General features: G+C 36.5%; 1 protein-coding gene across 1 annotated transcript in view; it reads left to right on the forward strand.

Moving 5' to 3' along the window:
* LOC149780048 (box C/D snoRNA protein 1-like) overlaps positions 1 to 16,532 on the forward strand; it is a 50,517-nt gene that overhangs the window by 14,510 nt on the left and 19,475 nt on the right. Inside the window, exons 3-4 of the mRNA XM_089936805.1 lie at positions 4,204 to 4,289; positions 12,216 to 12,319. Of these exons, the coding sequence (XP_089792931.1) occupies positions 4,204 to 4,289; positions 12,216 to 12,319 (190 nt within the window). The remainder of the gene's footprint in view (positions 1 to 4,203; positions 4,290 to 12,215; positions 12,320 to 16,532) is intronic.

Raw genomic sequence — 16,532 nt, forward strand, 5'->3', positions numbered from 1 at the left:
TCATGTCTTCATGTTCTGTGTAAAGGAGGTCACTTCTCTCTAAAATTCAAGTTTAGCTTGACCCCTGCTATTAGAAATGGAGTTTTATAAGGACTGGTGATACATCACTGATGTCACGCCACTCTCTGGCTCCATTCCTCAGCTGGCATCTTCATGTTTTTGGAAGATAAGTTAGCTCCCATTACCAGTAAGGAATACTGGTCCATGATCAGAGATACAATTCAACATCATGGAGAAAACGATATTGGATACAAACAGGACATTTCGTCCAGTTTTGATTTATCCAAATCACATTTACTCACCTTATTCCCAAAATGGAATCTCCCCTGGGTGTTGACATGGCTTGATTCATTTAAGTTCTTCCTCCAGTTATCCACATCCATCAATCAGGTATGACATACGACTTGCCATCTGATAGTGTTTGCCTGAGCATGCCAAGTTAGCAAGCTACATGCCCTCTCTGTAACTAGATCTAAGTGCGGTTCTATCCCGACAGATCAGCTGTCCTTCATTGCAGAAAAACTCAGGTTGTAGGCTGTCAACAAATAGATATTCACCTTGATCATTATGTTGAATTGCGGAGCCTCAAAATCCTGTACACACTCGGTTATTTTCAGATGCATATGGAGTGTATCCACTGTGGCTGCCTCTCAAGTCTAGAAAGCAAGACATCACACTGCAAGCACTACATTCTTGGTTAAAGGGAGTGATAGATTCTCTCAGAAACAGTTACGCCTCGTGAAAATCTTGGCACGTGAAGTATGAGACTTAGTGGAGTCAGATGGATGGCATGCCCAGACCACTTTCTCCAGATTTTATCTGTGGGACATGGCTTTGTAAAACGGAACCTCATTACGTTAGTGGTAGCTGCAGACAGTACAGATACTAACCATCCTTCATTTATGGCAGTACAACCTTGTTACGAGGTGGTATTGGTCACATTTACTGGATTCACCAAGAAAAGTTTTTAATGGTCAGACTTTAATCAAGTGCAGTATCATATATGGATATCCTTGCATGAGTTTCTTTTGTGCTAAACTAACATTTGGAGAATTTCATCCATTAGTATAATAAGCATGCTTTTCCAGGGAGACAAAGGTAGAGGTAACACGCTCAGTCTCTTAATATAATTTGACCAGATAATGTATTAGCTGGGTAAAGAAAATTGTTAATATATTATGTATCTCCTATAAGACTTACCTGGTCACATTACAAATAATCCTTCTCACCCTTCACCGACTACCAAGGTAACTTTCAATGCTGAATCCTATGGCATGGGTTACCTTTACAGTCCATTGTCATATTACATTGTTAGGGCTCCAACTAGATAGCAAGTGGACTCAAAAAAGAAAAATGAAGTCCATTTTTATCCCAAGGCATATACTTTTGAAGGGCGTTTTGTCCACAACTGTTCTAAACAGAAAAACCCTTGTCTACACGACTGTAACTGTGCCAGGTAAATATTTTCAAGGACAGGAGGAGGGTATGATTCAAAACAGACCAGCATGGTATGATTCAAAACGGACCAGCATCAGAATTTAAAGAAAAATATTCTTCATTCAGTTCAGGAAGGTGGCCCTTGAAAGAAATGAATCTCAATCTGGAAAGATACTGTAAACGAACATTTTGTTTCATAAAGTGTACTGATAGAGTACATATTTTAATTCTACCATTGAATCTGCTAAGGTCAACTATTGTAAAAGAACATTTTGTTTCATAAAATGTACTGATAGAGTACATATTTTAATTCTACCATTGAATCTGCTAAGGTCAGCAATTGTAGTGTATCCTTGGGCAAGGCATGTCATTCCAATTGCCTTGGCACTAGATAACCTACTCGTGTTACTGTGTTTTAAATCTCCAGACCAAACCAAATCCCAACTGTACTAAAATGGAACCTACGTCTGCTACTAGAGCCAGTTAATTGTTCATATTGATTGACATCAATAGTCAGTGACAATTCAGGATTCATTTCATGCCTATAGTTATCAAGATGTATTGCCATTAGATTCCCATGAGTCAGTGGTTCTTAGGTTTTTTTTCTTCCACCAGTTATACTGGCTGTCATACATAGCTTATAAAGTGCTGAAAAATGATGTTAAACCCAGAAAAACAACAACCATTTAATTCACCAAAAGGTTACCTCCCTTTACCTTCAATTCTTGCTGATTGCTCCAGTGGTCTGAGTGGTTAGATCGACCCTCAGATGAGGGAGGTTGTGGGGTTGATCCCTGACCCAGTCATACCAAAAATTTATAAATATGATATGAGCAGCTGCCTCCCTTGTTGCTCAGTATTAAGAGGTTATTGTTAGGACTTATCGACCTAATGTCAGGATAATGTGACTCAGTGGGGCATGATGATACATGTCTGTGGCACGATGTCGCAGTACTAGACATCACTGTAAACTGCTACACTGCATATGTCATAGCAATGTGACTAAAATTGTTAAAGCTACATTAAAAATCTAAATTATACACACATACACTACTTATTTGATTTAATTTAATTGTTTGTTTAAATTTTATATTCCATTACATGTTGTAGTAATGTAATTTTATTTACTAGAATTCAGCATTTTCCAGAAATTAATTTGACTGGACTGTTTTTTTTTAATAAACATCTAATAAAAGTTTGGCTTTTAAACACTTTGACGTCAGAGTGGTGTTTTTTTCTGTTGTGATCAGCCGGAGTTCCATTTTAATTTTTCTTTAAATTATTTGGATTCTAAAAGATTAATTCTTTTCCCTGGGAATATTTAAGTGCTCATACAAAATTCTTGAACAAAGACATTTATTGAAATTTATTCAGAATTCAAACACTGGAATATTATTTCCTGTGTACAACAAAGAACCTTTCACATGTCAGTACTATACTGGCTACAGTATATATCATCGCCTTCCATTTAGGATTTTCGTCAGGAATCTAACTCAAATTTATTAGAACATTTTATTACTAGGACTGCTAGTTTTTAATTCTTGGATTATTTTTGGATTTGATTCTTAAAACCTTAAGTTCTTTTTTTCCATTTTTACCTTGTTTTTCTAGGAAAATAAATTATTTGTTAAATTTTACAAAGCTTGTTGTCTTCATTCTTTTCTTGTTACTGTTTATGAGAGCATAAACACATAACAATATATATATATATATATATATATATATATATATATATATATATATATATATAAAGGCTTGGATTTCCGAAAATGAATAAAATTATGGAACATCTGTTTTGTATGATGTTTCAGGAAGGATTATTAGACAACATTGAAGATTTAAGACCATGGCTGCCTCCATCTAATGGAGGAAGGCAAGTTAACACATTAACCCCTTAAGGTTTTTGTCATTTTGTGCCTGAAAATTGAAAAGGAAACACATTTTGAAAGCTATTTCTGAGTAGATCTGGAAACACCAAATCCCCAGTGATCTTTCAAAAACATACTGCCTAGTTGTGTTAGAAACATCGTTTTTCACTGGCTATTTGACTCGCATATGAGCAGAAGGGTAAAAGTTGGAGTTCTTTTTTTTGTTCTTTTTTTGTGTGCTAAACTTAGCCATTAGTTTTGTATCAAGACCACTCTTTATTCCAAATGTCCATCTTATCCTACTTTTTGCAAAGGCTCATCTGTCTGTTTGCAGTTCATACTGGTTTGCCTTAGATCTGAGACCAAAAAGTTTAAAATCCAGACACAAAATCAGATTCTGACCACAGGCGAATTTTCAGTAGAAAAAAAGTCTGGTCCAAAAATGTTTTTTTAATCTGTATTTTGTACAGCAACTAGATATTTCAGATTATTTGGTATCATTGTAGAGCTACATCTGTCTACCTTTCTGTAATACTACCCACTTAAGTGTATCATGCATGACCATGACGCTACAGAGCTTGGCAGTAGGCTACTACCTCCTGCCCTGTTAAGCCATCGCTAGGGATTAATGGGTTAATAATAAGAACATTGTGGATATTTTTGATGGCTTCTCTTTCTAGTTTTAATTTTTTAAAATATTTTTGTTACTTGCATGCCCCACTATGATAGTGGTTGGGCATATATCATTACCATTGTCATTAACTCTTTCTTTGAATTTGCAATGAAGTTAGATTTAGGCGCTTTTGTGGGACATACAGGTTACATGAACACATTTCTGGTTTTTTTTATTAATGTATTATTAGTTAATATAACACTACTTTTATCATATCATTTACAGACTACAGATTTCTGGAAGATGTGGGGAGAAGGACTAGCAATTGCCACAGAGATTTTGCCAAGAGACGACATAACAAGCCAAAGTTTGTAAGTAAACAGACCTTTGTTTTCATATGAAAATGACTAACAGTGTCTACTTGTAAAGAAGATAGCAAGATTTACACAGTAAAATTTAAAATCATTCATTGTGTTTTAAACTTTGAGATCCCTAATTGTATGTATTGTCCCAGATGTTCGAAAAAGGGAGAAAATGAGAGAATTTCAACTGTATTTGCCATTACAACAGTTTCTTCTTCACTATGTTACCTGACCATAATGCCATTGTAGAACTACTGCTGTTTTGCAAATCTAGCCCGCACAGATTAAAACAATTTAGTTAGAAAGCTAAAGGTTATCTGCCTTCCTAGATATTAAAATTTGAAATGATAGGCTGACTGCTGATGAAAACCAAATGTGTTTTTATGGAATTTATTTGCTGCCCTCCCATCCTATCCTCCCCCATTAAAATGTTCCAGGGGCTCAAGGTTTCAAGATGGAATTCATCACGCATTTACAGATGTAGTTACAAGTTGTAAATATAGCTGTTGGGCTTGTACAAAGACGAAACAAGACTATTTTGACATGATTGCAAGATGTACATATTTTGTGTAAAGACTAAACAAGATTATTTTAATATGGTTGCAAGATGTACATATTACAGACAGACTTGTGTAAATACTAAACAAGACTTTTAACATAGTAACAAGAAGTACATATATTGTGTAAAGACTAAACATGTCTAATTTAACATGTTATAAGATGTACATATTTTGTGTAAAGACTAAACAAGACTAATTTAACATATTTACAAGATGTACATATATTGTGTAAAGACTAAACAAGACTATTTTGACATGGTTGCAAGATGTACATATGTTGTGTAAAGACTAAAACAAGATTATTTTAATATGGTTGCAAGATGTACATCTATTGTGTAGAGACTAAACAAGATTATTTTAACATGGTTGCAAGATGTACATATGTTGTATAAAGACTAGACTATTTTGACATGGTTACAAGATGTACATATATTGTGTAAAGACAAAACAAGACTTATTTGACATGATTGCAAGATGTACATATACTGTGTAAAGACTAAACAAGACTATTTTAACATGGTTTCAAGATGTACATATACTGTGTAAAGACTAAACAAGACTATTTTAACATGGTTTCAAGATGTACATATATTGTGTAAAGACTAAAACAAGACTATTTTAACATGGTTGCAAGATGTACATATAGTTTATAAAGACTAAACAAGACTATTTTAACAGGGTTACAAGATATACATATCAGTTAGACTTGTATAAACACTAAGCAGTACTTTTAACATGGTTATACAATTTACATTTATCAGACAGATATGTAAAGACTAACCAAGACTATTTTAACATGGTTACAAGATGTACATATATCAGTCAGACTTTTATGAAGAATAAATACTACTATTTTAACATGATTTTAAAATATACATCTATCAGACATGCTTGTATAAAGACTAAAGACTTTTTTAAAGCTCTTTTAAATATGGTGCTAGTCATTTAATTGTTAACTATGCTCATGAAAGTGAAATCATACCCATTCATGGGTAAACTACACAAGTATGGGCATCATGATTTACCACAATCCAAATGGGGCCCCGAGTGGCCGAGTGGTCTAAAGCGCTCTCCGTTACAGATCACTGCCATCTCACCTCTGTCTGCGTGGGTTCGAGTCTCGGATTCAGCCTATGTGGGTATGTGAGAAAGCTTGCCAGTAGCTTCTCGTGGGTCGGTGGTTCTTTCCGGGGTTTTCCCGTGTTCTTCCTCCACCATTAATACTGGCCGCCATGTATAGCCTATCGTGTGCTGAAAAATGGCGTTAAACCCTAAAACAACAACCACAATCCAACCACAGTCTACCACAATCCAACCATAGTCTACCACAATCCACTACAGTCTAACACAATCCAACCATAGTCTACCACAATCCACTACAGTCTAACACAATCCAACCATAGTCTACCACAATCCACTACAGTCTAACACAATCCACTACAGTCTACCACAGTCCACTACAGTCTACCACAATCCACTATATTCTACCACAATCCACTATATTCTACCACAATCCACTACAGTCTACCACAATCCACTATATTCTACCACAATCCACTAGTCTACCACAGTCCACTACAGTCTACCACAATCCACTACAGTCTACAATCTACCACAATCCACTACAGTCTACCACAATCCACTATATTCTACCACAGTCCACTACAGTCTACCACAGTCCGCTACAGTCTACCACAATCCACTACAATCTACCACAATCCACTGCAGTCTACCACAGTCCATTATATTCTACCGCAATCTGCTACAGTCTACCACAGTCCACTACAGTCTACCACAATCCACAACAATCTACCACAATCTACCACAATCCACTACAGTCTACCACAATCCACTACAATCTACCACAATCCACTACAGTCTACTACAATTGACTACAGTCTACCACAATCCACAACAATCTACCACAATCCACTACAGTCTACCACAATCCACTACAGTCTACCACAATCCACAACAATCTACCACAATCCACTACAGTCTACTACAATTGACTACAATCTACCACAATCCACAACAATCTACCACAATCCACTACAGTCTACCACAATCCACTACAGTCTACCACAATCCACAACAATCTACCACAATCCACTACAGTCTACCACAATCCGCTACAGTCTACCACAATCCACAACAATCTACCTCAATCCACTTCAGTCTACTACAATTGACTACAATCTACCACAATCCACAACAATCTACCACAATCCACTACAGTCTACCACAATCCACTACAGTCTACCACAATCCACAACAATCTACCACAATCCACTACAGTCTACCACAATCCACTACAGTCTACCACAATCCACTACAGTCTACCACAGTCCACTACAGTCTACCACAATCCACTACAGTCTACCACAATCCACAACAATCTACCACAATTGACTACAGTCTACCACAATCCACAACAATCTACCACAATCCACTACAGTCTACCACAATCCACAACAATCTACCACAATCCACTACAGTCTACCACAATCCACTACAGTCTACCACAATCCACTACAGTCTACCACAATCCACAACAATCTACCACAATCCACTACAGTCTACCACAATCCACTACAGTCTACCACAATCCACTACAATCTACCACAATCTACCACAATCCACTACAGTCTACCACAATCCACTACAGTCTACCACAATCCACAATAATCTGCCACAATCTATCACAATCCACTACAGTCTACCACAATCCACTACAGTCTACCACAATCCACTACAGTCTACTACAATTGACTACAGTCTACCACAATCCACAACAATCTACCACAATCCACTACAGTCTACCACAATCCACTACAGTCTACCACAATCCACTACAGTCTACCACAATTGACTACAGTCTACCACAATCCACAACAATCTACTACAATCCACAACAATCTACCACAATCCACTACAGTCTACCACAATCCACTACAGTCTACCACAATCCACAACAATCTACCACAATCCACTACAGTCTACCACAATCCACAACAATCTACCACAATCCACTACAGTCTACCACAATCCACTACAGTCTACCACAATCCACTACAATCTACCACAATCCACTACAGTCTACCACAATCCACTACAGTCTACCACAATCCACAATAATCTACCACAATCTATCACAATCCACTACAGTCTACCACAATCCACTACAGTCTACCACAATCCACTACAGTCTACTACAATTGACTACAGTCTACCACAATCCACAACAATCTACCACAATCCACTACAGTCTACCACAATCCACTACAGTCTACCACAATTGACTACAGTCTACCACAATCCACAACAATCTACCACAATCCACAACAATCTACCACAATCCACTACAGTCTACCACAATCCACTACAGTCTACCACAATCCACAACAATCTACCACAATCCACTACAGTCTACCACAATCCACAACAATCTACCACAATCCACTACAGTCTACCACAATCCACTACAGTCTACCACAATCCACTACAATCTACCACAATCTACCACAATCCACTACAGTCTACCACAATCCACTACAGTCTACCACAATCCACAATAATCTACCACAATCTACCACAATCCACTACAGTCTACCACAATCCACTACAGTCTACTACAATTGACTACAGTCTACCACAATCCACTACAATCTATGACAAAAGACTAAGAAAATACATCCATCGACCACAATCTTCTACAATCAAGCATGAAAATAACACAGTTGACCAGTATATACCTCAATCTACTACAGTCTACCACTATCCAGTACAGTCTACCATGATCCACAACAATCTTCCCAAATCTACTACTATCAAGCCTGAAAAGGTCACAGTAGACCAGTATATATTTAATTATTTAACAGTAAGTATATTATTTCTTATTATAATAATCGTTACAGTCTACCACAATCCACTGCAATGTTCACCACAATCGGAAGCAAGTACAAACTTACCCCAACCTCAGCATACCCAAACCAGTAAAACCATACTCATGGCACAACATATCCAAGCCAAATTGTACCCAGATTTAAGCAAGACCCAACACAAGGTTCAGACATTTATTAAATTAGTAAAGCAGACAATTACAAAGTTATTTAAAGAAACACAACAATTAACATCCTAAAATTTTTTGTTGAAATCTGTTCAAATTGCTAGTTGTTCTTTGAAAAAAAAAAATGTTTTTTGTGTGTGAGGGTCATAAAGATTAAACTGGATAATCTCTCTGTCAATCTCTCTCTCTCTCTCTCTGACAACAACAGCTTGTCTCTAGTCATAATGCCATTTTGATATTGGTCCCAGTATTGAAATTTCTTGTGTTTTGTAACATATTTTATTATTCCTGGTATTTTCTTAGTGTGTTTGTTAAGTCATGGTTTCCATGCAATCAGATGTAAAGGAATATAATGCAAGGGAATTGTTGGTCACCGAGCTTTTCTCTGATAAGTTGTATCCCCACAAAAATCACAGAAATGAACATAAAGTAATGATATTGACATCGTGTAATTGCTGCACAGACTGAAAAGTTACCGAAAGTTAATTTTTTTTCTTTGTGCTTGATTGTAATAAATTGTACTCGATAGCAGTATTTTCATAGTAGATTGTGGTATATTTTAGTAGATGTGGTAGATTGTAGAAGATTGGTGGCTTGTGGTAAATTGAATTGCCATACAATTACCTTCAGTTTGTAAAATAAATTGTATAGTCTGACACACAGGCAAAACATACTGCCACTTTAGAATGTAACCATGGTAACAGTGCTTTATCAACTGGCTGTGCCCCAGCAGGTCTTAGGTCAGCAATCCTGTGCCAGGTTTAATGATCAGGTTGATAAGGTATCGCCATACATGCCGTAACAAGACATGTCATGCTAAAAACATAGTATTTTTCTCCCAAACCCTCTGACACGGTCATGTTTCAAAAGATGATTTTGATAATGTGATTGGGTAAGTATTCTTGGAGAAACATAATTTATTTGAAAATTTGTTCTCGATAACATCAATTTTCAATACCCCCCCCCCCCAAAATTAAAAAAAAAAACTAAACAAAACAGAAACTCCACTTGAGCACATCAGGATATGCCTTTAACATATAGCATGTCCTGTCCGACCAATGAAATGGTCAGTCCCAGATGTCACATTCATTTTTTTTAGAGACCAGCATATCTTCTGGAAACATTTATGACAATGGTAGCATTATGGTTGTCAAGATTTGCTCAGAGAATCCAGCATGTAGTTGGAACATAAGTCTCTAGTGAGTACAAAGATGAACATTAATAACACTAGTGCATCACTTTTAAACACCATATTGAACTATAGGGATTAGCAAAGATGGCATCTAAATGTTTGTTTTGCCACCAGGATTGTCTAAAAATATGGCAGGTATGCATCTTTCTGAGGCTTCAGCTTAAGTTTCACTAGCAATCCTGGTCACTATTGTAAATTTGCCTTTATTATAACAGGTGGAAACTGTTGAAACTTCATCTTCTACACAAGGGGTTGGTTTTTAAACATAAAATTTTGAATCATAATATGCTTGATGAAAAATGAATTGGTCTCTGGCTCTTCCCATTATGTTATACTTCTCATTACTGGGAAAAAACAAAATATTACAACAAAATTCATATCATCTTTGCTTGTTTATTGGCGTTTGTGCATGTGTGTTGACATTCAGTTATGGCCCACAACATTTGAAATGTAAAATTGAAACCCCTGCGATTGTAATGCCTATTGTTGGTTAATAGATTTGCCCAGCAGTTTTAAGATTAGAGTATAACTGTAGGGCATGGATTTACAGTCCCCATCAATCAGGCCCAAAGAGTCCAAGCATTTAATATTCTACATTATACATTGTCTGTTTTTCATTCCAACTTCTCAGCGCCTAAATAACTTAGAAAAAATAGTTTTGCTCTTATTTTACTAAAAAATGATATCCATCATATTGGTTGTAAAAAAGAAATCTTGTTATAAAAGACAAATAATGTCTTGATTGGTAAAAAGAAATCCCAGCCCCCCCCCCCCCCCCCCGCCTCCAAAGACTCAATGGTCTGTCTCATGGGTCATGCAAGTTGTTGTAGGGTTTAACGCCATTTTTCAGCACACGATAGGCTATACATGGCAGCCAGTATTAATGGTGGAGGAAGAACCCGGGAAATCCCTGGAAAGAACCACCGACCCTTGAGAAGCTACTAGCAAGCTTTCTCACATACCCAAATTGGCCGAATCCGAGACTCAAACCCACGCAGACAGATGTGAGATGGTAGTGCTCCGTAACGGAGAGCGCTTTAGACCACTTGGCCACAACAATAACTGAACTCGTGTCACTTATGCAGCAAGGTCAAATAACCACCCACTTTTACTTGCCACTGAACCACACTTGCAGTGGGAAAACAAGCAATGGGATTAAGGTCAGTTGTTTATAGGAAGTGGCAGACCTCACCTGGCACTGAAAAATGACATGATTCTGAGGCTCAATCAAAAGGATTCTCAACTTGAAAACAAAGTGAGTGCTGTCTTTACAAGCACTGGCTGAAAATTTGTATATAGTAAACAGGTACCTTATGACTCATTTTATAACCTGGGTTATGATCATTCGCAACTTTACATGCAAGCATGGCTTCTTGATTATAAATCCTATAATCTAACTGAGATTTACAGGGCAGGGAAAGATAATTTAGATATCTGCAATGCCTGGAAAAATGGAAAGATTTGTTACTACACAAGTCATTTATAATATTTACTTTTCACAGCTACATTTACATGACCTAATTACCAAATGGGAAATACAAATAGATATTAAAAAATTCAGTATCTACTCTACCTAAATTGTGACAAAAGTGATACAGTTAATATAAGCATCTAACGACTGTTTTTGTTTCTGTTTGATCAAGAGTCTGACAGTCCAGTCTTTTTTTTGATGACTAATTTTTAATCAAGGTTGCCCTGTTATACAGTCTGCTTATTGGTTCTATCCAAGCATGAAAAGTAGGTAATTATGGAAATATAAAAGGTATGAAATTTGGCAATGAATATTGAATGCTAAATTCATTTGGTAGTTTTTTTTTCTTCTAGTTTTTGGGGAGAGCAATTCAAGGAACTAATTTTGATTACTTCCCCTTATCAAATGTCTTGTAATAAAACTTCATCAAAATCACATATGGTTGCAAGCGACAGCTCTTTTGTACAGATATTGTTGCATCCACCTGTCTCGTATACAGTGATAAATTTTCCTGAAATTCATTGCACATTATTTTGGGGAAAAGATATAGAATTGAAAGCCTCTTGAAGTATCTGTCTATAATGCAGTACTTTTACTGCTACAAAATGTTTAAAGTTAATTTAATCTGATTTTTTTTTTCAAGCTGCAAGAACTTCAGAAACAAGCCAGCAGAAGAAACATTGACTTGAGGTTGATGCCATACCCTATGTCCAAACGAAAGGATAACTTCACAACCTACCACTACAAGTACGTATATGCAAAATGCTATATCTAAATTTGTATCAGAAGGTTAACTGTTTGGAAATTTTGATATATTGTTGGTTTCTACCATCACTGATATGGACACATCAAATCCATGATGAAGATAGTCTTGGTGAGGAAATATCAGAAGAAACATCCATCTAGCTGTTGTCCATCCATCCTTTGGGATTTACTAAAGTAATTACTCAACTGGGGAATTAGTCCTGAATATTGGTGTCAACTTCTGCCATTGGCAGTGCATGACACAACTACAGTGAAAGTGGGCTTCTCATGTTGTCATAATTGTTACAGTCCAATTTCTTTCAGTTCCACTGCACTGTTCATTAGAGCATCAACTGTTAATGGCACTTCATCCATTTTTATCAAAACTGTCAGTCTAAATCTTATTAACGGAATTTGTCCAAATTCTCATCAAAGTCCTCTTTGTAGTTCCTGGGCCACAGTAGTGCATTGTCTTATCCTTAGAGTGTCCACCTCAAATGCAGTCAGTCGTGGGTTCGATCCCCAGCTGAGTCATTCCAAAGACTTTCAGAAATGGTACTAACAGTTGTCTCGCTTGGCACTCAGCATTAAGATGTTAGTGTTAGGACTGGTTGGCCTGGTGTCAGGATAATGTGACTGGGTGGAACATCATGCTACATGTTTGCGGCATGATGCTGCAGTGCTAGACATCACTATAAACAGCCACATTGCAGACGTCATAGCAATATGACTGAAAAATTGTTAAAGCTATGTTAAAAATCCAAATCACAACAACATTTGTCTGGCATTGAGTCTGAATTAAATAACATTCATTGCATGACACTTGGAGTGTTGTGTAAAGAGATATTCTTCTAACTTGTCCGCAAGGTTAACAGCAACTTAACTTTGCAACCATTATTGGCTTCCTTTGTTTTCTAGGTAGAGCATAATAGAGCCTTAGTTCTATACCAATACATGAAACATTTTCACTCACACCTTAGTTCCTGTGAGCAAATGTAACTTCTAGCTTAAAACTGGATGGAAGACTTACGTGACTTGAAGGGAGGTAGTGCAGGAAAGTTGGAGGGTTTTACATGACTTGAAGGGAGGCAGTGTAGGGAAGTTGGAGGGTTTTACATGACTTGAAGGGAGGTAGTGCAGGAAAGTTGGAGGGTTTTACATGACTTGAAGGGAGGCAGTGTAGGAAAGTTGGAGGGTTTTACATGACTTGAAGGGAGGCAGTTTAGGAAAGTTGGAGGGTTTTACATGACTTGAAGGGAGGCAGTTTAGGAAGGTTGGAGGGTTTTACATTACTTGAATGGAGACAGTGTAGGAAAGTTTGAGGGTTTTACATGACTTGAAGGGAGGCAGTGTAGGAAAGTTGGAGGGTTTTACATGACTTGAAGGGAGGCAGTGCAGGAAAGTTGGAGGGTTTTACATGAAGGGAGGAGTGTAGGAAAGTTTGAGGGTTTTACAGGACTTGAAGGGAGGCAGTGTAGGAAAGTTGGAGGGTTTTACATGACTTGAAGGGAGGCAGTGCAGGAAAGTTGGAGGGTTTTACATGACTTGAAGGGAGGAGTGTAGGAAAGTTTGAGGGTATTACATGACTTGAGCAGTGTAGGAAAGTTTGAGGGTTTTGGCGATATTATGATTAGGACTAAAAGGATTGATCAGAACATGCCCAGAGATGCTCCCAGGGCACTTGATTGCATGATTCATGCGAAATTCATACAAATTTGTACACCTTGGAAGGACTTTGAAAGGTGCGATGTGTTTGAATTCCCACAAATTAGTCTTGAGTCATGCATATGAAAATGTACTATATGCAATGTACAGTTTTATTCAGCCATTCACACTTAAAGTGCTTGGCATGACAAAAGTCAATACAGTAGAATATTTTAGTATTTGTCATGATATATATATATATTTTTTCATATCTACACATCTGGTTTCTTTGGTTTCACATGAATGGTTGCTAAACTAAATTTGACTGGATCATTGGCCCTGTAACAAGTATTTTATTGTAGTTTGAACCATGCATAAAAAAGTTTTACAAATGAGCGCTTACAATATAGGCTATCTAAAAGACCAAAAATGGCTGATTCCCAGCATGGTTTGTCATTAGATTATGATTTCATTTGGCAAATACTGGCTAATCATAGTGTTGAAGGCAATTTATTTTTACAGTTGTGAAGTATTTCAGATTATTGGTGCTGGGAATTTGTTAGTGGAGATACCAGTGTGTACTTTTGAACCCCAAAATGGTGTCAAATATGAGTCTGATATGCATGCTGGATAGACAAAAACACTGCTTGCTGGTAACCTACACCCCCAATTTTAGTCTGCTTAGAAATTGAATATAGAGAAGGCAGAATAACAAGCCAGATTAAAATACAGACAATTTAAAAGTAGAATGCAATTTTCATTTCTTTTCTCAAACAGTTTAGCCATGCTCTATCTACAAAAGATACATACCTATAGGGTTAAGATAAATTTAATAAATAAGAAATTAGGAAGTAAAGATATTTAATTTGATCATTTTACCTCTGCCCCAAGAAACAGACTGGCATTAATTGGCTTAAAAAAGAATTATGAAGCAGATCTGGCATAGTAGTCAGTAAAGCACTGATTAAGGAAGTGAATATTGGCAGAGTGTGTATTCATGAAAAATCTTCTTTTGGAACAAAAATATCTAAAAGACAGTAACTATAAGCTGTGGAAAATTGAACATAACCACCACAAAGAACAGTTTCCAACTTTTTCCAGCTTGCTAAGCTTTCATGCATGTATGTATATGCCCCTTTCATCAACAGACTGAAAGGGGCTTATCAACTCTGAATAAATTTCATACATAGATAAGGAAAGAAACAATCAACAGATTAATGCTTATACAGCTAGAGGCAACATGTTCATAACTTCCAACCCTCATAATTTTGGCATGAATTTCACCACTTTCTACAGCAATTCAGGGATTCATGCCGCTGCTAAAAAATCACGAATTCCCCAAATCCCAATTATTTTAAATTTTCCCATTAAGTGCTAGTCATCATATCAGCAGTTGCTGAAATGGTCTGTTACTGCTAGTATTTTTCCACTGTTCAGCATCGCATCTTGAAAACACCTTCAGCACCAAGGAAAAAGAAATGGATTGCACAAAAAAGCTTTGTTTGGAATATGTCAAAAATTGACTGTGCATTTAGCCACCAAATACCGATATATAGCATGCTTTTTTGCACATGCTTGCCACAAATTTTAGTATTGGACATGGTGGCCGGGACGATGTGAGGAAGCACATTGGTAGCAAAAAGCACATAAAGGTTGGGAAAATAGATGAAGACAGCTTTTTCAAGTGTTGGAATTGTTTAGATTGAAAGATTAGCATATATCCTAATTCACTCGAGTTCACAGTTTTCCACACCTGTGCAGACACCACTAATTGTTCAACGTTCGATGTTTCATCTTCTGGATTAATACTATTTAGTAATTAAGCTACATTGCAGTTAAAGTTTTTTCACCTCCAAGGAAAATGATTTGTATTCCACAAAAAGTGAAGTATAGATTGGAGTTAGTGATGGGAATTGGTTTTAAATTCATAATCGATAATCGGTTCCACTTAACTAACTGATAATCGGTTACTAAGAGCAAATTTTAATTTTTGTTTGTTATTCAGTTATATCTTTGATCAAGTAGTTCAAGATGTTAGTAAATGTACAGGAGTAATCTCTTTTAATGACATGTATACTTTAACCTGATAATAATATTACATTTTTGTCTGTTGTGTTGTGTGTTATTTTTGTTCTACATCTTTGTTAAATGAATGCAACTTTTTATGGCTGATAAGTCATATGCAACTGAAATACTGCTACAATCCCCAAAAATCCTTTCATTCATATGTGATGTGTCTATAATTTTAAGAGCAGAAGGACATGTTTTTTTGTTTGTCATTGTCTACAGATACTACAAATAATGTTATTAACTCAACTATTTAACAACTTGATCATGTAATAATGGCTATATGTTCCTAATTATGAAATTTTGCACCTATCAAATATCATATATTTTTATATTTGTAGTTGTGAAGAGAATTAATAAATTTCAGGTCAACTTTAGGGGCTTGGAGTTTTACTAACCTTTGTGCTTTGCATACAACTAAAAAGTAGTCTCCCTTTACACATAATTGATTTTGGAGTTTCACAATCGATTATCTTATTGGTTCGCTCAACCAACTGATGATCGA

The sequence above is a fragment of the Sinohyriopsis cumingii genome, chromosome 16 (assembly GCF_028554795.1).
Source record: "Sinohyriopsis cumingii isolate HCF-2022 chromosome 16, ASM2855479v2, whole genome shotgun sequence".
NCBI classification, from domain to species: Eukaryota; Metazoa; Mollusca; class Bivalvia; order Unionida; family Unionidae; genus Sinohyriopsis; species Sinohyriopsis cumingii.